The sequence below is a fragment of the Nipponia nippon genome, unplaced genomic scaffold (assembly GCF_047370975.1).
Source record: "Nipponia nippon isolate SJK-2023a ecotype South Korea unplaced genomic scaffold, ASM4737097v1 scaffold_41, whole genome shotgun sequence".
NCBI classification, from domain to species: Eukaryota; Metazoa; Chordata; class Aves; order Pelecaniformes; family Threskiornithidae; genus Nipponia; species Nipponia nippon.
Window position 1 is genome coordinate 509,482 of NW_028262360.1, and position 23,639 is coordinate 533,120.

Genomic DNA, 23,639 nt, shown 5'->3' on the forward strand with positions numbered 1-23,639 from the left:
CGGGAGCTCTGGGGGCATGGGGAGCACTGGGGGCACTGGGAGCACTGGGGGCACTGGAGATACTGGGAGCTCTGGGGGCACTGGGAGCTCTGGGGGCATGGGGAGCACTGGGGGCACTGGGAGCACTGGGAGCACCGGGAGCTCTGGGGGCATGGGGAGCACTGGGAGCACCGGGAGCTCTGGGGGCATGGGGAGCACTGGGGGCACCGGGAGCACTGGGGGCACTGGGAGCTCTGGGGGCACTGGGAGCTCTGGGGGGATGGGGAGCACTGGGGGCACTGGGAGCACTGGGAGCACCGGGAGCTCTGGGGGCATGGGGAGCACTGGGAGCACCGGGAGCTCTGGGGGCATGGGGAGCACTGGGGGCACTGGGAGCACTGGGGGCACTGGAGATACTGGGAGCTCTGGGGGCATGGGGAGCTCTGGGGGCACTGGGAGCTCTGGGGGCATGGGGAGCACTGGGAGCACTGGGGGCACTGGAGATACTGGGAGCTCTGGGGGCACTGGGAGCACTGGGGGCACTGGGGGCACCGGGAGCTCTGGGGGCACTGGGAGCTCTGGGGGCATGGGGAGCACTGGGGGCACTGGGGGCTCTGGGGTCAGTTGGAGGTCTGGGGGCATGGGGAGCACTGGGGGCACTGGGAGCTCTGGGGGCACTGGGAGCACCGGGAGCTCTGGGGGCATGGGGAGCACTGGGAGCACCGGGAGCTCTGGGGGCATGGGGAGCACTGGGGGCACTGGGAGCACTGGGGGCACTGGAGATACTGGGAGCTCTGGGGGCATGGGGAGCTCTGGGGGCACTGGGAGCTCTGGGGGCATGGGGAGCACTGGGAGCACTGGGGGCACTGGAGATACTGGGAGCTCTGGGGGCACTGGGAGCACTGGGGGCACTGGGGGCACCGGGAGCTCTGGGGGCACTGGGAGCTCTGGGGGCATGGGGAGCACTGGGGGCACTGGGAGCTCTGGGGGCACTGGGAGCTCTGGGGGCATGGGGAGCACTGGGGGCACTGGGAGCTCTGGGGGCACTGGGAGCACCGGGAGCTCTGGGGGCATGGGGAGCACTGGGGGCACTGGAGATACTGGGAGCTCTGGGGGCACTGGGAGCTCTGGGGGCACTGGGAGCACTGGAGATACTGGGAGCTCTGGGGGCACTGGGAGCACTGGCAGCACCGGGAGCTCTGGGGGCACTGGGAGCACTGGGGGCATGGGAAGCATGGGGACACGGGAGGCACTGGGAGCACTGGGGGCATGGAGACAACTGGAAGCACCAGGAGCACTGGGGACGCTGGAGACATGGGAGGCACTGGGAGCACTGGGTGGTGCACTGGGAGCTGTGGGGGCAGTGGGAGCACTGGGGCTTGGGGAGCACTGGGGGCACTAGAGACAGTGGGGGCACTGGAGACAGTGAGGGCACTGGGAGCTCTGGGCGCACTGGGAGCTCTGGGCGCACTGGAGATACTGGGAGCTCTGGGGACACTGGAAGCACTGGGGGCACTGGGAGCTCTGGGGGTGCTGGGAGCTCTGCGAGCACTGGAACCACTGGGGGCATGGGGAGCATTGGGGGCACCGGAGGCTGGGGGCACTGGAGACTGGGGGCACTGAGGGCACTGGAGATACTGGGGCACTGGGAGCTCTGGGGGCATAGGGAGCACTGGGGGTACTGGGAGCTCTGGGGGCACTGGAAGCTCTGGGGGTGCTGGGGGCACTGGAGAAAGTGAGAGCACTGAGAGCTCAGTGCGCACTGGGGGCACCCAGGGCACTGGAGATACTGGGAGCTCTGGGTCACTGGGAGCTCTGCGGGCACTGGGAGCACTGGAGACAGTGGGAGCACTGAGAGCTCTGGGCGCACTGGGGTCACCGGGGGAACTGGAGATACTGGGAGCTCTGGGGGCACTGGGAGCTCTGGGCGCACTGGGGGTACCGGGGGCACTGGAGATACTGGGAGCTCTGGGGGCACTGGGAGCACTGGGCGCACTGGGGCACCGGGGGCACTGGAGATACTGGGAGCACTGGAGACAGTGGGAGTACTGAGAGCTCTGGGCGCACTGGGGGCACCGGGGGCACTGGAGATACTGGGAGCGCTGGGGGCACTGGGAGCACTGGGCGCACTGGGGGCACTGGGCGCACTGGGGGCACCGGGGGCACTGGAGACACTGGGAGCTCTGGGGGCACTGGGAGCACTGGGCGCACTGGGGCACCGGGAGCACTGGAGACACTGGGAGCTCTGGGGGCACTGGGGGCACTGGGCGCACTGGGGGCACTGGAGACACTGGGAGCTCTGGGTCACTGGGAGCTCTGCGGGCACTGGAGACAGTGGGAACACTGAGAGCTCTGGGCGCACTGGAGATACTGGAAGCTCTGGGGGCACTGGGAGCTCTGGGGGCGCTGGGGTCCCAGCAGGCTGGGGGGGGCGCCCGGGGACCCTTCGGGTGACACCCATGGGTGCCCACCCCCCCCCCCCCGCCCAGGCCGGTTCCAGTTCCGGGAGCCCGGGGGGCTGGCGGCGGCGCTGGGGGGGGGCCTGGTCCCCCTGCGCTACGTGGACGACGCGGGGCGCCCCACGGCCGAGTACCCCCTGAACCCCAACGGCTCGGGGGGGGCGGTGGCCGCCCTCTGCTCGCCCTGCGGCCGCCACCTGGCCATCATGCCCCACCCCGAGCGCGGGGTGCGCGCCTGGCAGTGGCCCTGGTGGCCCCCGGCTTGGGGGCGCCCCACGGCGCGGGGGGCCCAGGCCCCCTGGCTCCGCATGTTCCACAACGCCTGCGAGTGGTGCCTGCGCTGGCCCCACGGCGAGCCCTGAGCCCCCCCCCTCCTCCGGCTGACCCACGGACGGACCCACGGACGGACCCGAGCCACAGTCCTGACCCACGGACGGACCTGAGCCACAGCCCTGACCCACGGACGGACCCACGGACGGACCCGAGCCACAGACCTGACCCATGGACGGACCTGAGCCACAGACCTGACCCATGGACGGACCTCAGCCACGGTCCTGACCCACGGACGGACCCACGGACGGACCCGAGCCACAGACCTGACCCACGGACAGACCCACGGACAGACCTCAGCCACAGGCAGCCCCACGGCTGCCCCATAGAAAGAGTTGACCCACGGACGGACCCACGGACGGACCCGAGCCACAGACCTGACCCACGGACGGACCCACGGATGGACCTCAGCCACAGACCTGACCCACGGACGGACCCACGGACAGACCTGAGCCACAGGCAGCCCCACAGCTGCCCCATAGAAAGAGTTGACCCACGGACAGACGCACGGACGCACCTCGGCCACAGACCTGACCCACGGACGGACCCACGGACGGACCTGAGCCACAGGCAGCCCCACGGCTGCCCCATAGAAAGAGTTGACCCACGGACAGACGCACGGACGGACCTCAGCCACAGACCTGACCCACAGACGGACCCGAGCCACAGACCTGACCCACGGACAGACCCACGGACGGACCTGATGAACGGGCGGCCCCATGGCTGCCCCACAGCGAGCCCTGACCCACGGACGGACCCACGGACGGACCTGAGCCATGGGCTGCCCCACGGCTGCCCCATAGAGAGACCCGCCCCATGGACAGACCCACAGGCACACCTGAGCCACGGACGGACCCACGGACGGACCTGACCCACGACCCCGACCCACGGCTGCCCCATGGCTGCCCCACAGCGAGCCCTGACCCCCACCCCCCAACACTGACCAATGGGAGCTGGCCCCCCCTCCCCTTCCACCAATAGGAAGCCTGAGCCACGGAAGGGGGCGGGGCCTACAATAAAGTGCTCTGGATGCAACCACGTGGGGGGGCGAGCGGTCATTGGGGGAGGTGGGGGGGTCCTGGGGGGGGGAGGGGGCACCCTGGGTGGGGGGTCCCGGGGGGAGGGGGCACCTTGGGTGGGGGTGGGGTCCTGGGGGGGAGGGGGCACCCTGGGTGGGGGTGGGGAGCACCCGGACCCCTGGGTCCCCCGCGGCATTTGGGATTCGGGGCCTTCCCCTCCCCCCCTCCCCCAGACGCCTGGGGGGTGGGGGTTGGGCACGTGCGGGCACGGGGAGCCCACCCCACCCCCCACCTCCGGCCATTTGTCACCTCCCCCCCCCCCCCCGCCGTTTGTCACCTCCTCCCCCCCGGGACCCAGCTCCCCCCGCTGTCAGAAACCCCACCCCTCCCCCACCCCCGCCTTCCAGCCCCAAATCCCCGCGAAATGAGCCCAAAAGGTGCCCGGGTGGGGGAGGGGGGGGTGAGGTGGGGAGGGGGTGTCAGCCGCCCCTCCCCCCCCCGCCCCCAAGCGTGGGAGAACCCGGGCGTCCGGGTTCCCAGGGCCCCCCCCCCACCTTTCCCACGGGGAAAAAGGAGCCGCCCCTCCCCCCCCGGCGGGTGCCGGACACGTGCGGGATCAAAGGGGATCCGGGGGGGGGAGGGGGGCACTTCCCAGTGCTCCCAGTGCCCCCGCAGTGCTCCCAGACCCTGCTCCAGTGCCCCCCCAGTGCTCCCAGTTCCCCCAGTGCTCCCAGTTCCCTCCCCCGTGCTCCCAGTTCCCCCCCAGTGCTCCCAGTTCCCTTTCCAGTGCTCCCAGTTGCCCCCCAGTGCTCCCAGTTCCCCCCCAGTACTCCCAGTGCCCCTTCAGTGCTCCCCGCAGTGCTCCCAGTGCCCCGCCAGTTCTCCCAGTTCCCTTTCCAGTGCTCCCAGTTCCCTCCCTAGTACTCCCAGTGCCCCTCCAGTGCTCCCCTTGCTCCCCACAGTGCTCCCAGTGCCCCCCAGTTCTGCCAGTGTCCTCCAAGTGCCCCCAGAGCCCACCCAGCACTCCCAGTGCCCCCCCAGTACTCCCAGTGCCTCCCCCAGTGCCTCCCCCAGTGCCTCCAGTGCTTCCACTATCCCAGTGTCCCCCCAGCGCTCCCAGTACCTCCTGAGCCCCCCACCCCAGTATCCCCAGTGTCCCCCCAGAACCCCTCCCAGTGCCCCCAGTACCGCCAGAGCCCCCTCAGTGCTCCCAGAGCCCCCCCATGCTCCCAGAGCCCCCCAGTGCTCCCAGTACCACCAGTACCCCCCAGTGCCCCCAGACTGCCCCAGCACTCCCAGTGCCCCCCCAGTGTCCCCAGAGCCCCCTCCAGCACTCCCAGTGCGCCCAGTACCCCATACCCCCCAGTGCCCCCAGACCCCCCTTCCAGCGCTTCCAGTGCTCCCAGTGCCCCCCCAGACCCTCCTCCCAGCACTCCCAGTGCCCCCCAGAACCCCGCAGCACTCCCAGTGCTCCCAGTGCCCCCAACCCCCCTCAGTGCCCCCAGACCCCCCCAGCACTCCCAGTGCTCCCAGTGCCCCCCAGCGCCCCCAGACCCCCCAGTGCTCCCAGTACCCCTAGCCCCCCGTCCCCATCCCCCCATCCCCCCCAGTGCTCCCAGTTCCCCCTGTCCCCCCAGCGCCCCCAGACCCCCCCCCAGTGCTCCCAGTGCCCCTAGCCCCCGCCCCCCCGTCCCCCCAGCCCCCCTCCCAGCGCTCCCAGTCCTCCCAGTCCCCCTCCATCCCCCGCCCCGGGGCGGGGCCGCCCGCTCCCATAAAGGCCGGGGCCGGGACCCCCCGCTCAGACCCGGCCCGGCTCGGCTCGGCCCGGCCCCGCCACCATGAGCTGCCCCGCGGAGCCCCACGGCGACAGGAAGGTAACGGCCGCCCGGCTCGGACCCCTTCGGCCCGGCTCAGCCCAGGCTGGGCCTGGACCAGTTCAGCCCAGTTTGGGCTTGGACCCGTTCAGCCCGGTCTGGGCTTGGCCCGGCTCAGCCCGGTTTAGGTTTGTCCCATTTCAGCCCAGTTTGGGCTTGGCCCGGTTCAGCCCAGTTTGGCCTGGTTCAGCCCAGGCTGGGCTTGACCCAGCTCAGCCCAGTTTGGGCTTGGCCCGGTTCAGCCCAGTTTGGGCTTGGCCTGGTTCAGCCCAGTCTGGGCTTGGCCCAGCTCAGCCCAGTTTGGCCCAGTTCAGCCCAGTTTGGGCTTGGTGTGGTTCAGCCCAGTTTGGGCTTGGCCCAGTTCAGCCCAGTTTGGCCTGGTTCAGCCCAGTCTGGGCTTGGCCCAGCTCAGCCCAATTTGGCCCGGTTCAGCCCAGTTTGGCCTTTAACTGGTTTGGACTCCTTTGGCCTGGCTCAGACCGTTCAGCCTAGTTGGGATTTTAACTGGTTCAGACCCAGCTTGGCCTAGTTCAGCCCAGTCTGGGCTTGGCCCAGCTCAGCCCAGTTTCGCCCAGTTCAGCGTGACTGGGATTTTAATTGGTTTGGACCCATTTGGCCTGGCGCAGCTCAGCCCAGTTTGGCCCAGCTCAGCCCAGTTTGGACTTTAACTGGTTTGGACCCCTTCGGCCCAGCTCAGACCAGTCTGGGTTTGGCCCAGCTCAGCTTGGTTTAGGCTTGGACCAGTTCAGCCTGGTTTGGGTTTGGCCTGGCTCAGCCCAGTTTAGGTTTGTCCCAGTTTGGCCCGGTTCAGCCTGGTTGGGATTTTAACTGGTTCGGACCCAGTTGGCCCAGTTCAGCCCAGTCTGGGCTTGGCCCAGCTCAGCCCAATTTGGCCCAGTTCAGCCCAGTTTGGACTTTCACTGGTTCAGCTCAGTTTGGGCTTGGCCCGGTTGAGCCTGGTTTGGACTTTAACTGGTTCAGACCCGTTTGGCCCAGTTCAGCCCAGTTAGGGTTTGGTCTGGTTCAGCACAGTTTGGCCTGGTTCAGCCCAGTTGGGACTTTAACTGGTTTGGACCTGCTTGGCCCAGTTCAGCCCAGTTAGGACTTGGCTCAGTTCTGCCCTATTCAGGTAGAACTTGGCCCAGTTTGGCCCAGTTCAGCTCAAATTGGCCTGGTTCAACCCAGTATGGCCCAGTTTGACCCAGTTTGATCCAGTTCAGCTCATATTGGCCTGGTTCGGCTCAGATTGGCCTGGTTCAACCCAGTTCGGCCCAGTTTGACCTAGTTTGGTCCAGTTCAGCTCATATTGGCCTGGTTTGACCCAGTTTGGCCCAGTTTGACCCAGTTTGATCCAGTTCAGCTCATATTGGCCTGGTTCGACCCAGTTTGGCCCAGTTAAGCCCCACCCCAACCCAGTTTGTCCCCAACCCATTTGATCCCAGCCCAGTTTGGTCTGGTTTGGCCCCAACCTGACCAGTTTGGCCCAGTTTGACCCCATACTCGCCCAGTTTGGCCCCAACCCAGTCCAATTTAACCCCAACCCAGTTTGGTTCAGACCTGTCCCAGTTAGGCCCAGTTTAACCCAACTCAACCCATCCTGGCCTGATTTGACCCCAACTCAACCCAGCCCGTCCCAGTTTGGCCCCATCACGACCTGGCCCAGTTTGGCCCAGTCCGGGCCCTAACCTAGCCCAGTTTGGTCCCAGTCCAACCCCTCCCGTCCCAGTTTGGCTCTGGCCCAACCCGACCTGGTTTAGCCCCAGCCTTGTGGTTTGGTCCCAGTCCAACTCCCCCCCCCCCCCCATCCCAGTTTGGCCCAGTTGTGACCCAGCCTGGTTTGGCGCTGGCCCAGTTAGGCCCGGGTCGGGGCTCACTTTCACTCTGCCCCTCCCCCCCCCCTCCCCCCCCCGGCAGCTCCTGAAGCCGCTCATGGAGAAGCGTCGGCGCGACCGCATGAACCGCAGCCTCGACCGGCTCCGGCTGCTGCTGCTCGCGGCCACCTGCGACGAGGTGAGGCTCTATCGCGACTATCGCGGCTCTATCGCGACTATCGCGGCTCTATCGCGGCTCCATCGCGCCTCTGTCACGACTCTGTCGCGCCTATCGCGGCTCCGTCGCGCCTCTGTCACGGTTCTGTCGCGCCCGTCGCGGCACTATCGCGGCTCTATCGCACCTATCGCGGCTCTGTCACAACTCTCAGTTCTATCGCACCTGTGTTGCGGCGTGCTCATGACTATCACGGCTCTTCACAGCTCTCCGTTGTGACTGTCACGACTATCATGACTATGTGGGCTCTATAAGAGCTGTACCGTGACTATCACAGCTCTGTCATGGCTCTATTGTGATACTATCACGACTATCACGGCTCTGTCGTGGCTTTATCTTGACTATTGCAGCTCTGTCACAGCTCTATAATGACCGTCAGGGCTCTCTCAAGGCTCTCTTGTGGCACTATCATGATTATCGCAACTTATCGTGACAGTTCTGGCTCTGTTGTGACTTTCATAGCTCTAGCTGGGCTCTATCGTGACTATCAGGGCTCTATCGTGACTATCAGGGCTCTATTGTTACTATTGGGCCTCTGTCATGACTCTGTTGTGACCTGATCACAATTACTTGGTCTCTGTCGTGGCTGTATCGTGATTATGGGGGCTCTACCGTGACTCTGTCCTGACGCTCAGGGCTCTCTCGGGGCTCTATCGCGATTCCCCATTGCGTTTATCACCTTGTTATCCCGCCTGTCGCCCGTCACTGCAGCTACGGCGGCTTTGTCCCGATGTCTCCCTCCACGGGGGGGCGCTGTCGGGACATTATCGGGACGCTCTTGGGACGCTCTCGGGGGCTCTATCGGGACACTCCTGCGATACTCTTGGGGTTCTGTCGGGGCACTGTCGGGACACTATTGGGACACTCTCGGGGGGCACTGTTGGGACGCTCTTGGGGCACTATCATGACACTATCGGGGCTCTATCGGGGCACTATCATGACACTATCATGACACTATCGGGGCTCTATCGGGGCTCTATCGGGGCACTATCGGGGCTCTATCGGGGCACTATCATGACACTATCATGACACTATCGGGGCACTGTCGGGGAGCTCTATCGGGGCACTATCATGACACTATCATGACACTATCGGGGCTCTATCGGGGCACTATCATGACACTATCGGGGCTCTATCGGGGCTCTATCAGGGAGCTCTATCGGGGAGCTCTATCGGGGCACTATCATGACACTATCATGACACTATCGGGGCACTATCGGGGCTCTATCAGGGCACTATCATGACACTATCGGGGCCCCTCCCCCCCGGGGCTTGCTCACACCTCTCCGGGGACGCCGGCGGGGCCCTGCGGTGGTTCCGTCGCCCCGCCCCCCGCCATCGCGATTCGTGTGACGTGTGTGTCCCCCCCACCCCCCACCCCTCCGCCCCCTCCCCCCAGCGCCTCCGAAACCCCAAGGTGGAGAAGGCCGAGATCCTGCAGAAAACGGTGCAGTTCCTGCGGGCCCAGCCCCCCTCAGGTCCGTGCCTCGGTTTCCCCCACCCCGCGGCCCCCGGGAGCCGCCGCGGTGCAGCTTCTCGGGCGGCTGCTCCGGGGCTGCGCGGGGGCGGGGGCGCTCACCCTCTTTCTCTTCGGCACAGAGCCCTCGGCGACGGAGGAGCTGTTCCTGCGGCGCTACCGCAGCGGCTACCGGGAGTGCTTGGCTCGTGCCGCCCGCTTCCTGCAGGCCATCCCGCTGGAGCCCCCCTGCCCTGCCCCCGGCCCCACGGCCGTCTGCCCGCCGCCGCTCGCCGCCAGCCCCGCCGACGCCCCCGGCCGCCACGGACTGCCCGCGCCGCGGCCGCGGCCCGCTTGCCCCGGCTACCACGGCTACGGGCCCGGTTACCACAACTTTGGGCCTACTCCCGGGCCTAGGCTGAGGCCTACTCACAGGCCTGACTGCGGCCTTGGCTACCGCCCCGGCGACGGCCCCGGTTGCCCCGGCGACGGCCCCGGTTGCCTCGGTGATGGCCCCAGTTGCCCTGGCGACGGCCCCAGGTGCCCCAGTTACCACGGTTACGGGCCTGGTTTGCGGCCTGGTCTCGGGCCTACTTTCGGGCCTACTTTCGGGCCTAGTTGGGGGCCCAGCCTGGGGCCCCAGCATGGCCACGGCCACGGCGGTGGCCCCGGTGGCGGCCACGAGGACTCACGGCGACGCCGCGGCAAGGAGGAGGCGCCGGGGGAGGGCGGGGGGCTGCCGGGGCCGCCCCACCGCGTCTGGAGACCCTGGCCCTGAGCCGCGGCCACTGGGGGCGAGGAGGGGGGCAGCCGCGCGGCCCCCGGTCACACGCTGGGAGGATGGGGGGGACTGGGAGGACAGCGGGTTTTTAACTGGTGTACTGGGAGGAAGGCGGGTTTTTAATTGGTGTACTGGGAGGAAGGCCCTTTTCAAGTGGTGTACTGGGAGGAAAGTGGAGTTTTAACTGGTATACTGGGAGGAAGGTGCGGTTTTAACTGGTATACTGGGAGGAAGGTGGGTTTTAACTGGTACACTGGGAGGACAGCGGGTTTTTAACTGGTATACTGGGAGGAAGGCCCTTTTCAAGTGGTGTACTGGGAGGAAAGTGGAGTTTTAACTGGTATACTGGGAGGAAGGTGGGGTTTTAACTGGTATACTGGGAGGAAGGTGGGTTTTAACTGGTACACTGGGAGGACAGCGGGTTTTTAACTGGTATACTGGGAGGAAGGCCCTTTTCAAGTGGTGTACTGGGAGGAAAGTGGGGTTTTAACTGGTATACTGGGAGGAAGGTGGGTTTTTAACTGGTATACTGGGAGGAAGGTGGGTTTTAACTGGTATACTGGGAGGACAGCGGGTTTTTAACTGGTATACTGGGTGGACAGTGATTTTAACTGGTATACTGGGAGGAAGGTGGGGTTTTAACTGGTATATTGGGAGGAAGGTGAATTTTTAACTGGTATACTGGGAGGATAGTGGTTAGTGACTTGTATACTGGGAGAATGTTTGGGGTTTTTTTAAGTGGTATACTGGGAAGACAGTGGTTCCTAACTGGTATACTGGGAGCAAGACCGCTTTTTCACTGGTATACTGGGAGGACAAGGCTCTGTTACTGGGGGAGGATGGAGGGGCTTTACTGGTACACTGGGAGGACAGGGGTTTCTTTTTCATTAGTATCCCAGCAATATGGTTTTTAACGGGTATACTGGGAGGACAGGTGGTTTTAACTGGTATACTGGGAAGAAGGGGACTTTTCCTTAGTATACTGGGAGGATGGCAGTCTTTAACTGGTAAACTGGGAGGGTGAGGGGCTTCCCCAGTTCCGGAGCCCCCTCAGTTTTACCCCAGCCCTGCCGTTAATCCGGTTTTCCCAGAGTTGCCCCGAAATTGTGGGATTTTGCCCCAAAACGCGGCCCCGGGCCCCGGACGGGGTTGACCTTTCCTCCATCCGGGGGGGGGGGGGGGGGGGGGGGGGGGAAATCCCAGTCCTGCCTGGAAACTGGGAGGACTGGGAATGGGTCCGGGTGGCATCGGAGGGGGGCCGTGAGGGGCTGCTTTTGGGGGGAAGGGCTGGGGATTTTGGGGTCCCTTCACGCTTTCTTCCCAGTACAGGTGGAGCCAGCGACGCCCGGATCCCAAACTGGGGGGAGGGGTGGGGGGGAAGGGGGGGGTGGGGGAGGGGCAGGATTTGTTGTTGTTGTTGTTATAACCTTTTCTAAATTTTTTTTTTCCTTTCCTGCGCCCCTTTTTGTGTGTCCCCCCCCCCCCTTTTTTTTTCCTCCTGCGTTTCTGGGGGGAACCCAAACCCAACCGACTCCTTCGGCCGCGGAGGTGGGGCGTCCTGGTGCCGCCTGGCCGCCGCCGGCCCCGGCGGGGCCGCGAGAGCCTGGGGTGGGGGTGCCCCGTAGGGTGCCCCGTAGGGTGCCCCACAGGGGCTGGGGGTCGCTCATGGGAGATCGGGGCGAGCGGGGTTAACTCCAGTTGGTGGCCGCTCACCAGTGGCGTCCCCAGGGCTCCGTACTGGGGCCGGGCCCGTCGAATGGCGTTAGCGGTGGTCGGGATGAGGGGGTCCCTGCACCCCGGGATGGGTCCCTGCACCCCAAGGTTGGGTCCCTGCACCCCAAGGTTGGGTCCCTGCCCCCCGGGTTGGGTCCCTGCACCCCACGTTTGACGAGCGCCCCGGGCGGGGGGGTGTCGCCCTGCAGAGCGCTGGGCCAGGCCGCGTCGCTGGGCCCGGGTTTAACGAGGCTCCGGGCTGGGCCTGGCCCGCGGGTGACACCAGGCCCCGGCGGCGCCGCGGGCGCGGGGACGGGCGCTGGGAGCCGCGCGGCGGGAGGGGCCCCGGGGGTCGACGGCGGCCGGACAGGAGCCAGCGGCGTGCCCAGGTGGCCAAGAGGGCCAGTGGCATCTGGCTTGCGTCAGGGCCAGCGTGGCCAGCGGGAGCAGGGAGGTGATGGCACCCCTGGACTGGGCGCGGCCATCATGGGGGGCGTGGCGCCGGGCGCGCCCGGGCTGCTGGGCCTCGCCATCTCCCGCGCCCGCCACTGACGTCACCGCGCCCGCGACGACCCCCGCGCCCCCGACGTCGCCCCCCGCCCCCGCCTCCCTCCCCCCCATCGCCTCGGCCGCGCGGCGACGCCGAGACGACGGCGCGGTGACATTGAGGTGACGACGCAATGACAGCGCGGTGACGTCAAGGTGACGTCGAGGTGACGAGGCGGCAAAAGCTGGGATGACGCGGGGACAACGGGGGAGGGGACGGCGCGGTGACGCCGGGACGGCGGCGGCGCGACGACACGGCAGCGAGGGTGCGGGGACGACACGGGGACGCCACAGCGACAGGCAGTGACATCACGGCGACGCGCACGGCGCCATGGCGGCGTCCCAGCGAGGGCGCGGCGGCGCCACGGGGCGACGGCGTGGTGACGCCGCGGCCGACGGCGCGGTGACGCGGATCGACGTCACAGCGGCAGCCACCTCCGGGCGTCGCCCCCCCTCCCCCAGTGCCTTGGGGACCCCCGCGTCCCCTCCCCCACTGTAAATAAACCCTTTGGGCTCGGTCTGACCCGGCTGCTGGGGGGGGGGAGGGGCTGCCCGGGTCCCCTCCCGCCCCTCCCCCTCCAGGGACACCCGGGCGGCGCATGGCGGGAGCGGGGCCGGAACCGCCCCTCCCCCCCCGCCCTTCCTGCCCCTTCCCGAAGGCGATGCCGGCCCCGGCCCCTCCCCCACCCCTCGGGAGGGGGGGGGAGGGGAGGGGGGGAGGGGCCCCATGGCGGCATTTGGGCCCCACAGAGGACCCAGGTGACCGGGCCCCACGGCGGCCTCCAGGCCCCACAGAGGACCCCGGTGTCCGGGCCCCGTTGAGGTGTCCAGGCCCCACGGCGGTGACCAGGCCCCACAGCGGCCTCCAGGCCCCACGGAGGACGCAGGTGCCCAGGCCCCATGGTGGCACCTGGGCCCCACGGCGGCCTCCAGGCCCCACAGGGGACCCCGGTGTCCGGGCCCCATGGAGGTGTCCAGGCCCCACAGAGGCCTCCAGGCCCCACGGAGGACCCCAGCGTCCAGGCCCCACAGCAGCGCCCGGGCCCCACAGCGGCCTCCAGGCCCCACAGGGGACCCAGGTTTGGGCCCCACAGCGGCCTCCAGGCCCCACAGGGGACCCAGGCGTCTGCGCCCCACGGCGGGGGCTGGGCCCCACGGCGGCCTCTGAGCCCCACAGGGGACCCCAGTGTCCGGGCCCCATGGAGGTGTCCAGGCCCCACGGCGGCCTCCAGGCCCCACGGAGGACCCCAGCATCCAGGCCCCACATCAGCGCCCGGGCCCCACAGCGGCCTCCAGGCCCCACAGGGGACCCCGGTGTCCGGGCCCCATGGAGGTGTCCAGGCCCCACGGCGGCCTCCAGGCCCCACGGAGGACGCAGGTGCCCAGGCCCCACATCCGCGCCCGGGCCCCACAGCGGCCTCTGAGCCCCACAGAGGACCCCGGTGTCCGGGCCCCATGGAGGTGTCCAGGCCCCACGGCGGCCTTCAGGCCCCACGGCGGACGCAGGTTTGGGCCCCACGGCGGGGGCTGGGCCCCACGGCGTCACTTGGGCCCCACAGGGGACCCCGGTGTCCGGGCCCCACGGGGGCCCCGCTCCCCTCCCCCCCCCAGGATCGGGGCGCGGGTGCCGGGGGGGGGGAGGGGCGGGGTCCCCCCCCGGCGGGGGGGGAGGGGCGGGGGGCAGGAAGGGGGGCAGGGCGCGCCCGGACACCTGGGTTCCTTCCTGCGGGGGGGGGGGGGAAGGGAGGGGTGGGGGGAGGGGGTGCCCCCCCAGCCCCGGCCCCACCCCCCCTTAAGGCCACCGCGGCCACCGCCACCGCGGCCACCACTGGCCCTCGTCCCCCACGGCCGCTGCCACCGAGCGCCCGCCTGTCCCCTGACCCCTGACCCCCCGTGTCCCCAACCCCGTCCTGAGGCTGTCCCCATCCCTGTCCCCATCCCCCCGTGTCCGTGTGTCCCCCCGCGTCCCCCTGTGTTCCTGTGTCCGTGTGTCCCCCCCGTCCCCCCGTGTCCCCCCGTGTCCCCCCGTGTCCCCCTGTCCCCCCCATCCCCCCGTGTCCCCCGTCCCCGGGTGTCCCCCCATGTCCCCCTGTCCCCCCGCCGCCCCGGCCATGGGCTGGGGGGTGGCCCTGGGGGTGGCCCTGGGGGCCGGGGGCTGGGCGCTGCTGGTGGCCTCGCTGCCCCACGGCGCCTGGGGGCTGGCGGGGGGTCAGGCCACCGCCGTGGCCAGCGTCACCCTCACCCGCGGGCTGTGGAGCGACTGCGCCACCGACACCAGCGGGGTGACGTCCTGCGTCCCCCTGCTCTCCCTCATCACCCTGCCCGGTACGGGGGGGGGGGGGGACACGGGGGGGATGGGGGACATGGGGGACATGGGGGGGCGGGGGGATGGGGGGGATGGGGGGATGGGGGGGATATGGGGGGGGACACGGGGATGGGGGGGCGGGGGGGATGGGGACGTGGGGTGGCGTGGGGATGTGGGGACATGGGGGGATGGGGGGGATGGGGGGGATGGGGGGGACACGGGGACGGGGGGCGGGGGGGACGTGGGGACATGGGGGGATGGGGGGGATATGGGGGATGGGGGGGACACGGGGACATGGGGGGACAACGGGGCGAGGTGGGGGTTGGGGGGACATGGGGACACGGGAGGGGACACGGGGGGGATGGGGGGGCGTGGGGGGACAGGGGGGATGGGGGGGACAGGAGGGGACATGGGGGGGACACGGGGGGGATGGGGGGGCGGGGGGGGACAGGGGGGCGGGGGGGATGGGGACGTGGAGGGGACACAGGGACACGGGGGACGTGGGGGGAGGGGGGCTATGGGGGAGCGGGGGGCGGCCCCGGGGTCCCTGGGGGGTCCCTGCCCGGGGGTCCCGGGGTCGGGGGGGTGGGGGGGTCCCCCCGCGGCGGTGCCAGCCCCTCCCCCCAGGGTACCTGCAGGGCAGCCGGGCGCTGGCGGTGGCGGCGGCGGCGCTGGGGGCGGCGGGGGCGGCGCGGGGGGGGGGCGCGGGGGCCAGGAGAGGCCCCCGGGCGGCAGGGGGCGCCCTTCTGCTGCTGGCCGGTACGGGGGGCGGGGGGGCTGGGGGGTACGGGGGGGGATGGGGGGGCTGTGGGGGGGTATGGGGGGGTATGGGGGGGCTGTGGGGGGGCACGGGGGGGTATGGGGGGTATGGGGGGCTGGGGGGGGCTGTGGGGGGGTATGGGGGGGCTGGGGGGGGCTGTGGGGGGGTACGGGGGGGTATGGGGGGATATGGGGGGGCTGGGGGGGGGCTGGGGGGGTACGGGGGGGTGTGGGGGGATATGGGAGGGCTGTGGGGGGCTATGGGGGGGCTATGGGGGGCTGTGGGGGCTATGGGGGGGCTATGGGGGCTATGGGGGGCTATGGGGGGGCTATGGGGGCTATGGGGGGGCTATGGGGGCTATGGGGGCTATGGGGGCTATGGGGGCTATGGGGGGGCTGTGGGGGCTATGGGGGCTATGGGGGCTATGGGGGGCTATGGGGGGGCTATGGGGGCTATGGGGGCTATGGGGGGCTATGGGGGGCTATGGGGGCTATGGGGGCTATGGGGGCTATGGGGGGGCTATGGGGGCTATGGGGGGCTATGGGGGCTATGGGGGCTATGGGGGCTATGGGGGGCTATGGGGGGCTGTGGGGGGGCTATGGGGGGCTATGGGGGGCTATGGGGGGCTATGGGGGGCTATGGGGGCTATGGGGGGCTATGGGGGGGCTATGGGGGCTATGGGGGGCTATGGGGGCTATGGGGGCTATGGGGGGGCTATGGGGGGCTATGGGGGCTATGGGGGCTGTGGGGCGCCGGGGGGGCCGTGGGTGCCGTGGCGCAGCCCCCGTCTCCCCCAGGCCTGGGGGCGCTGGCAGCCGCCGCCTGGTTCGGGGCCGCCATCACCTGGGAGTTCTTCGACCCCCAGCACGGGGGAGTCCGGTGGGGGATGGGGGGGACGGGGGGGCGGGGGGGGCTGGGGGGGAGATGGGGGGCTGGGGGGGGCTGGGGGGGCTGGGGGGGTCCATTGGGGGGAGATGGGGGGCTGGGGGGGTATGGGGGGGCTGTGGGGGGAGATGGGGGGCTGGGAGGGGGGATGGGGGGCTGTGGGGGGCTGTGGGGGGAGATGGGGGGTACTGGGGGGCTGGGGGGGTCTATTGGGGGGAGATGGGGGGCATTGGGGGGGCTGTGGGGGGAGATGGGGGGCTGGGAGGGGGGATGGGGGGCTGTGGGGGGCTGTGGGGCACCTATGGGGGCTATGGGGGGCTATGGGGGGGCTGGGGGTCCCGGGGGTCCCTGGGGGGCGGGGGGGCTCTGGGGGTCTCATGGGGGGAGGGGGGGAGGGGTGCCCGGGGGCGGGGCGGTGCTGGGGGGTGGGGGTGGGGCTGACCCCGCCCCTCCCCCCCAGGTACGAGCCGGGCCCGGGGCTGATGCTGGCGGCGGGGGGAGGGGCCCTGGCCGCGGCGGGGGGGGCGGGGCTGCCCTGCCCCGCCCAGGCCCTCCCCCGGCGCCCCAGGTGAGCCCCCCCCCCCCCGCCCCCCCCCCCCCCCAGGGACCCCCGCCCCCACACCCGGACCCCTCCCCCCGCCACCATGGGGCTCCCCTCCCCCCCCCCAACTGGGGACCCCCCAAAGAGGGACCCCTCCCCCACCCCGGGGACACCCCCCAAACCTGGCCCCTCCCCCACCCCGGCGACCCCTCCCCCAAGCTTGGCCCCTCCCCCACACCAGGACCCCCCCAAAATGGCTCCCCTCCCCCCCCCCCCCCCCCGGCTGGGGACCCCACCAAAGTTGGGACCCCTCCCCCCGGGACCCCTCCCCCAAACCTGGCTCCTCCCCCACCCCGGGAGCCCCCCAAACGCCTCCCCTCCCCCCAGGCTCGGGACACCCCCCCCCCCCATCCCGGGGTCCCCCAAAGTGGGGACCCCTCCCCCACCCCCACAGACACCCCCCCCAACCTGCGCCCCTCCCCCACCCCGGAACCCCTCCCCCAGCGCCCCTCCCCCACAGCGGGACCCCTCCCCCCCCCCCAACCCGGGGACCCCGCCCCCCCGCTCTGCCGGGGGGTGGGGTGCCCCTCCCCCTCACGGCCGCCCCTCCCCCCAGAGCCCCCCGCCCCCTCCCCCCGCCAGCCCGGGGGCGCCGTACGGGCGCAACGCCTACGTCTGAGGGGCCCCGCCCCCACCGGGCCCCGCCCCCCCGGGGACCCCGGGCTCCTCCCCCCCGTGGGGGCTGGGGGGGGCGGGGCTTCGTCCCCGGGAGCGGCCAATGCAGCGGCGTCCGGCCCAGTGCTCCCAGTCTGCGCCCAGTGCTCCCAGTATCCTCCTGCTCTGCGCCCAGTGCTCCCCCAGTGCTCCCAGTCTGCGCCCAGTGCTCCCAGTATCCTCCTGCTCTGCGCCCAGTGCTCCCCCAGTGCTCCCAGTACCCTCCCAGTGCTCCCCCAGTGCTCCCAGTAGCCTCCCAGTACCCTCCGAGTGCTCCCAGTCTGCGCCCAGTGCTCCCAGTGTCCTCCCGCTCTGCGCCCAGTGCTCCCCCAGTACTCCCAGTACCCTCCCAGTGCCCTCCCAGTGCTCCCAGTCTGTGCCCAGTGCTCCCCCAGTGCTCCCAGTACCCTCCCAGTGCTCCCAGTCTGCGCCCAGTGCTCCCCCAGTGCTCCCCGTGTACTCCCAGTACCCTCCCAGTGCTCCCAGTCTGCGCCCAGTGCTCCCAGTGTCCTCCCAGTCTGCTTGAAGTGCTCCCCCAGTGCTCCCAGTACCCCCCAGTGCTCTCCCAGTGCTCTCCCAGTACCCTCCCAGTGCTCCCAGTCTGCGCCCAGTGCTCCCAGTGTCCTCCCGCTCTGCACCCAGTGCTCCCCCAGTGCTCCCAGTACCCTCCCAGTGCTCCCGCTCTGCGCCCAGTGCTCCCCCAGTGCTCCCAGTATCTCCCTAGTTCTCCCAGTATGCTCCCAGTACCCTCCCAGTGCTCCCCCAGTGCTTCCCCAGTATCTCCCCAGTGCTCCCATTGTCCTCCCGGTCTGCTCGAAGTGCTCCCCCCAGTACTCCCAGTACCCTCCCAGTGCTCCCAGTCTGCGCCCAGTGCTCCCAGTATGCTCTCAGTCTGCTCCCAGTGCTCCCCCATTGTCCCCAGTATCTCCCCGGTGCTCCCAGTGTACTGCCAGTACCCTCCCAGTGCTCCCAGTCTGCTCCCAGTGCTCCCCCCGCGCAGAGACAGGCGGGGACAGGGCTGGGCAGGTGCTGCCCGCTGGGGTGTACTGGGGACGTACTGGTGCCTACTGGTGCCACACTGGTGCCTACTGGTGCATGCTTGTACGTACTGGTGCCCTACTGGTGTCCTACTGCTCCCTACTGGTGCAAACTGGTGCTTACTGGTGAATAATCCTACATCCTACATCCTGGTGTCCTATTGGTGCCTTACTGGTGTCCTGCTGGGTGCATACTGGTCCCTATTGGTGCCTACCGATGCCCTACTGGTGTCCTGCTGCTCCATACTGGTGCAAACTGGTGTCTACTGATTCCCGCCAGTACCTTCCCAGTGCTCCCAGTCTGCTCCCAGTGCTCCCCCAGTGTCCCAGTACCTCCCCAGTGCTCCCAGTACCCTCCCAGTACCCTCCCAGTCTACGCCTAGCACTCCCCCGGTATCCCCAGTATCTGCCCAGTCCACCCAGTATCCTCCCAGTCTGCTCCCAGTGCTCCTCCAGTGCTCCTGGTATGTCCCCAGTGCTCCCAGTATGCTCCCAGTACCCTCCCAGTGCTCCCAGTCTGCTCCCAGTGCTCCCCTGGTGTCCCCAGGCTGCTTCCAGTGCTCCCAGTCTGCTCTCAGTGCTCCCCCAGTGCTCCCAGTATCCTCCCAGTATCCTCCCAGTGCTCCCCCAGCACAGGGACAGGCAGGGACGGGGCTGGGCAGGTGCTGCCTGCTGGTGCGTACTGGTGCATACTGGTGTCCCGCTGCTCCCTACTGGTGTCCTGCTGCTCCATACTGGTGCAAACTGGTGTCTACTGATTCCCGCCAGTACCCTCCCAGTGCTCCCAGTCTGCTCCCAGTGCTCCCCCAGTGTCCCAGTACCTCCCCAGTGCTCCCAGTACCCTTCCAGTACGCCCTCAGTACCTTCCCAGTACGCCCCCAGTGCTCCCAGTCTGCTCCCAGTGCCCCCCAGTGTCCCCAGTGCCCCCCAGTGCTCCCAGTCCCGCCCCCTGCTCCACGCCGCGCTCCCCCCGCCGCCAGGGGGCGCGCCCCCCGCCCGCCCGTGGTCCCGCCCCCTCGCGGCCCTTCCGGCCGCCCGTCTCGGTGGTTCCGGCCGCTGGCCCCGCCCCGGGGCTTCCGCCGCCGTCGCGCTGGCCAATGAGCGCGCGGGGGCGGGGCCGAGACGGCGGCGGCGGCGGCAGCAGCGGGTGAGGGCGCGGGGGGAGGGAGCTATAGGGGGTCTGGGGGGGCTATAGGGGTCTATAGGGGTCTGGGGGGGTCTATAGGGGTCTATAGGGGGTCGGGGGGGGCTATAGGGGTCTATAGGGGGTCTGTAGGGGGTCTGTAGGGGTCTATAGGGGGTCTGTAGGGGGTCTGTAGGGGTCTATAGGGGTCTATAGGGGGTCTATAGGGGGTCTGTAGGGGTCTATAGGGGTCTATAGGGGTCTGTAGGGGGTCTGTAGGGGTCTATAGGGGGTCTGTAGGGGGTCTGTAGGGGTCTATAGGGGTCTATAGGGGTCTGTAGGGGGTCTGTAGGGGTCTATAGGGGTCTATAGGGGTCTGTAGGGGGTCTGTAGGGGTCTATAGGGGGTTTATAGGGGGTCTGTAGGGGGTCTGTAGGGGTCTATAGGGGTCTATAGGGGTCTATAGGGGGTCTGTAGGGGTCTATAGGGGTCTATAGGGGGTCTGTAGGGGGTCTGTAGGGGTCGGGGGGGTCTATAGGGGGTCTGTAGGGGTCTATAGGGGGTCTATAGGGGGTCTGTAGGGGTCTATAGGGGTCTATAGGGGGTCTGTAGGGGTCTATAGGGGGTCTGTAGGGGTCTATAGGGGTCTATAGGGGGTGTATAGGGGGTCTGTAGGGGTCTATAGGGGTCTGGGGGGAGGGAGCTATAGGGGGTCTGGGGGGGCTGTGGGGGGTCTATAGGGGGTCTGTAGGGGTCTGTAGGGGTCTGGGGGGTCTGTGGGGGGGAGGGAGCTATAAGGGGTCTGGGGGGAGCTATAGGGGGTCTATGGACATCTATAGGGGTCTATGGGGGGTCTATAGGGGTCCCTAGGGTGGGGATTGGCTACAAGGGGGCTCTATAGGGGTCCCTATAGGGGGTGTCTATTGGGGGGCCTTGAGGGGGCTGTAGGGTGAGGTTCTCTATAGGGGAGGGTCTGTGGGGGTCCCTGGGGTGGGGGGATCTCTATAGGGGTCCCTATAGGGGGTCCCTAGGCTGGGGGTCCCTATAGGGGGTTGGCTATGGGGGGGTCCCTAGGGTGGGGGGGGGTCTCTATCGGGGTCCCTATAGGGGGTCGCTGGGGGGTGGGGGGTGGCTGTGGGGGGGCCCTAGGGTGGGCGTCCCTAGAGGGGTCCCTATAGGGGGGTTGCTGGGGGGCCCTATGGGGGGGGCTCTGTGGGGGGTCCCTAGGGTGGGGGGGTCTCTATAGGGGTCCCTATAGGGGGTCGCTGGGGGGTGGGGGTCCCTAGGGTGGGGGTTGGGTATGGGGGGTCTCTGTGGGGGGTCCTTATAGGGGTCCCTATAGGGGGGTTGCTGGGGGGGTCCCTACAGAGGGGTCCCCCAGCCCCCCCTCCCCCCCCCAGGCCGATGGAGCCGCAGCCGGCGGAGGAGGAGGAGGAGGAGGGGGAGGGGGAGGGGTCGCCCCCCCCCCGCAGCCCCTCCCCCCCCCCGTGGGGGGTGCCCTGGGAGGGGGAGGGGGCCCCGGTGCCGGTGCTGGGGGGGGTGGCGGCCCCCGTCCTGCTGCGGGGGGAGACGGAGCGGCTGCTGCGGGAGCTGGGGCGCGCCCGGCCCCTCCCCCGCCTGCCCCACCTCAAGCGGGTGCGGGGGGGGCCCGGGGGGGCGGCCCTGCTGCTCTGCCTCGACCCCCCCCCAGGTACTGGGGGCACTGGGAGCACTGGGGGTGCGGGGGGGGCCCGGGGGGGCGGCCCTGCTGCTCTGCCTCGACCCCCCCCCAGGTACTGGGGGCACTGGGAGCACTGGGGGGGCTGGGAACAGTGGGGATACTGGGGGCACTGGGAGCACTGGGGGTGCGGGGGGCCCGGGGGGCGGCCCTGCTGCTCTGATTCGACCCCCCCAGGTACTGGGGGCACTGGGAGCACTGGGGGGGCTGGGAACAGTGGGGATACTGGGGGCACTGGGAGCACTGGGGGGCTGGGAACAGTGGGGATACTGGGGGCACTGGGAGCACTGGGGGGGCTGGGAACAGTGGGGATACTGGAGGCACTGGTAGCACTGGGGCTGCGGGAGGTACTGGTGGCCCTGGGGACGCTGGTGGCACCGGGGATGCGGGAGGTACTGGTGGCACTGGGGACGCTGGGAGCACTGGGGGCACTGGGGGAGGCAGCGGGGACGCCCGGGCCACTGGGGCCACGGCCGGTGCCGGAGCCACCGCGGACACGGCTGCCACCGCAGGTGCAGGAGCCGCCGGCGCCAGCGATGTCACCGAGGCCGGCGCGGGCCCTGGAGCTGGGTGCGTGACCGGGGACGCCGGGGACGCCACGGAGCGGGGAGCTGCCGGTGCCGGCAGGGCCACCGGGACCCTCGGGGACAGCGGCGCCGGCAGGGCCACCGAGGCCACCGCGGGCCCTGGAGCTGGACGTGTGACTGGGACGGCTGGGGACGCCACCGCCGGCAGCGCCACCGATGTCACCGCGGGCCCTGGAGCTGGATGCGTGACTGGGGACGCCAACACCGGCAGGGCCACCGGCGCCGCCACGGCCAGCGCCGGCCCCGGGGACACGGAAGCCACCGATGCCACCGGCCGCGCCACGGCCAGCGCTGGCCCCGGGCACACGGAAGCCACCGATGCCACCGGCGCCGCCATGGCCGGCGCTGGCCCCGGGGACGCAGGAGCCGCCACCGCGAGCGCGGCCGCCGCCCCGTCGCCGCCGTCCCCCGGTGCCGGGGCCCGCCTGCCGCCGCTGCAGGTGCTGCTGGGCCCCGGGGTGTCGAGCCGGGGGCTGGGGCCCCCCTTCCGCGTGCGGGTGCCGGGGCGGGCGCCGGCAGCGGGGGCGGAGGCGGCGGCGGCGCGGGCGGCGGGGCTGTGGCCCTGGGTGAGCCGGGGCGGCGCGCAGGCGGCGGCGGCGGAGGCCCCGGTCTTGGGCCCGGGGGAGGCGGCGGCGGCGGCCGCCATGATGGCGGTGGCGGTGGCGGCGGCGCGGCGGGGGGCGCGGGCGGGGATGGTGCCGGCGGGGGCGGCGGCGGTGGAGCCGGGCTCGGGGCGGGTGCTGGCGGCCGCCCACGACGGGCGGCGGGGAGGGCACCCGCTGGCCCACGCCGCCATGGCCTGCCTGGCCGCCGTGGCGCGGGGGCGGCGGCGGGGGGCCGGGGCCGAGGGGGGTTACCTGTGCGCGGGCTGCGACGTCTACCTGACGCGGGAGCCCTGCGCCCTCTGCGCCATGGCGCTGCTGCACGCCCGCGTGCGGCGGGTGCTCTTCGGGGTGCCGGCCCCCCAGGGCGCCCTCAGCACCCGCTACGGCCTCCACGGCCGGGCCGCCCTCAACCACCGCTACCGCGCCGTGGGCGGCGTGGCCCCCCGCGCCTGCGCCCGCCTGGCCCGCCTCGACCGGGGGGGGCCCGCCGCCCCCCAATAAAGCTGCGGCCGAGGACGCTGGGCCTGCTGGGGGCACTGGGGGTGCTGGAGGGACTGGGGGCGGTGGGGGCACTGCTGGCGCTAGGGATGCTGGAGGTGGTGGGGATACTGGAGGGACTGGGGGCGCCGGGGGCACTGGGGACGCCGGAGGGACTGGGGGTGCTGGGGATACTGGAAGTGGTGGGGATACTGGAGGGACTGGGGGCGCCGGGGGCACTGGGGACGCCAGAGGGACTGGGGGCGCTGGGGGTACTGGAAGTGGTGGGGATACTGGAGGGACTGGGAGCGCCGGGGGCACTGGGGATGCCGGAGGGATTGGGGGTGCTGGGGGCACCGGGGATACTGGAAGTGGTGGGGATACTGGAGGGACTGGGAGCGCCGGGGGCACTGGGGATGCCGGAGGGACTGGGGGCGCTGGGGGCACCGGGGATACTGGAAGTGGTGGGGATACTGGAGGGACTGGGGGCGCCGGGGGCACTGGGGACGCCGGAGGGACTGGGGGCGCTGGGGGTACTGGAAGTGGTGGGGATACTGGAGGGACTGGGGGCGCCGGGGGCACTGGGGGCGCCGGAGGGACTGGGGGTGCTGGGGATACTGGAAGTGGTGGGGATACTGGAGGGACTGGGGGCACTGGGGGCACTGGGGACGCCGGAGGGACTGGG

General features: G+C 70.2%; 3 protein-coding genes across 3 annotated transcripts in view; all 3 read left to right on the top strand.

Moving 5' to 3' along the window:
* The window catches only part of PFAS (phosphoribosylformylglycinamidine synthase), a 28,067-nt gene extending 24,304 nt beyond the window's left edge, over positions 1–3,763 (top strand). Inside the window, exon 29 of the mRNA XM_087777760.1 lies at positions 2,469–3,763. Within this exon, the coding sequence (XP_087633886.1) occupies positions 2,469–2,800 (332 nt within the window). The 3' untranslated portion in view covers positions 2,801–3,763. The remainder of the gene's footprint in view (positions 1–2,468) is intronic.
* A 1,862-nt stretch (positions 3,764–5,625) lies between these two features.
* On the top strand, positions 5,626–9,941 carry HES7 (hes family bHLH transcription factor 7). The gene is made up of 4 exons (XM_087777874.1): positions 5,626–5,661; positions 7,576–7,671; positions 9,107–9,185; positions 9,307–9,941. Exons 1-4 carry the CDS (start codon positions 5,626–5,628, stop codon positions 9,939–9,941), a joined length of 846 nt encoding a protein of 281 aa, XP_087634000.1.
* A 4,307-nt stretch (positions 9,942–14,248) lies between these two features.
* ADAT3 (adenosine deaminase tRNA specific 3) lies at positions 14,249–22,993 on the top strand. The gene is made up of 6 exons (XM_087777761.1): positions 14,249–14,528; positions 15,136–15,267; positions 16,066–16,147; positions 16,614–16,721; positions 20,969–21,258; positions 21,798–22,993. Exons 1-6 carry the CDS (start codon positions 14,285–14,287, stop codon positions 22,976–22,978), a joined length of 2,037 nt encoding a protein of 678 aa, XP_087633887.1. The 5' UTR covers positions 14,249–14,284; the 3' UTR covers positions 22,979–22,993.
* Positions 22,994–23,639: the final 646 nt, after the last annotated feature.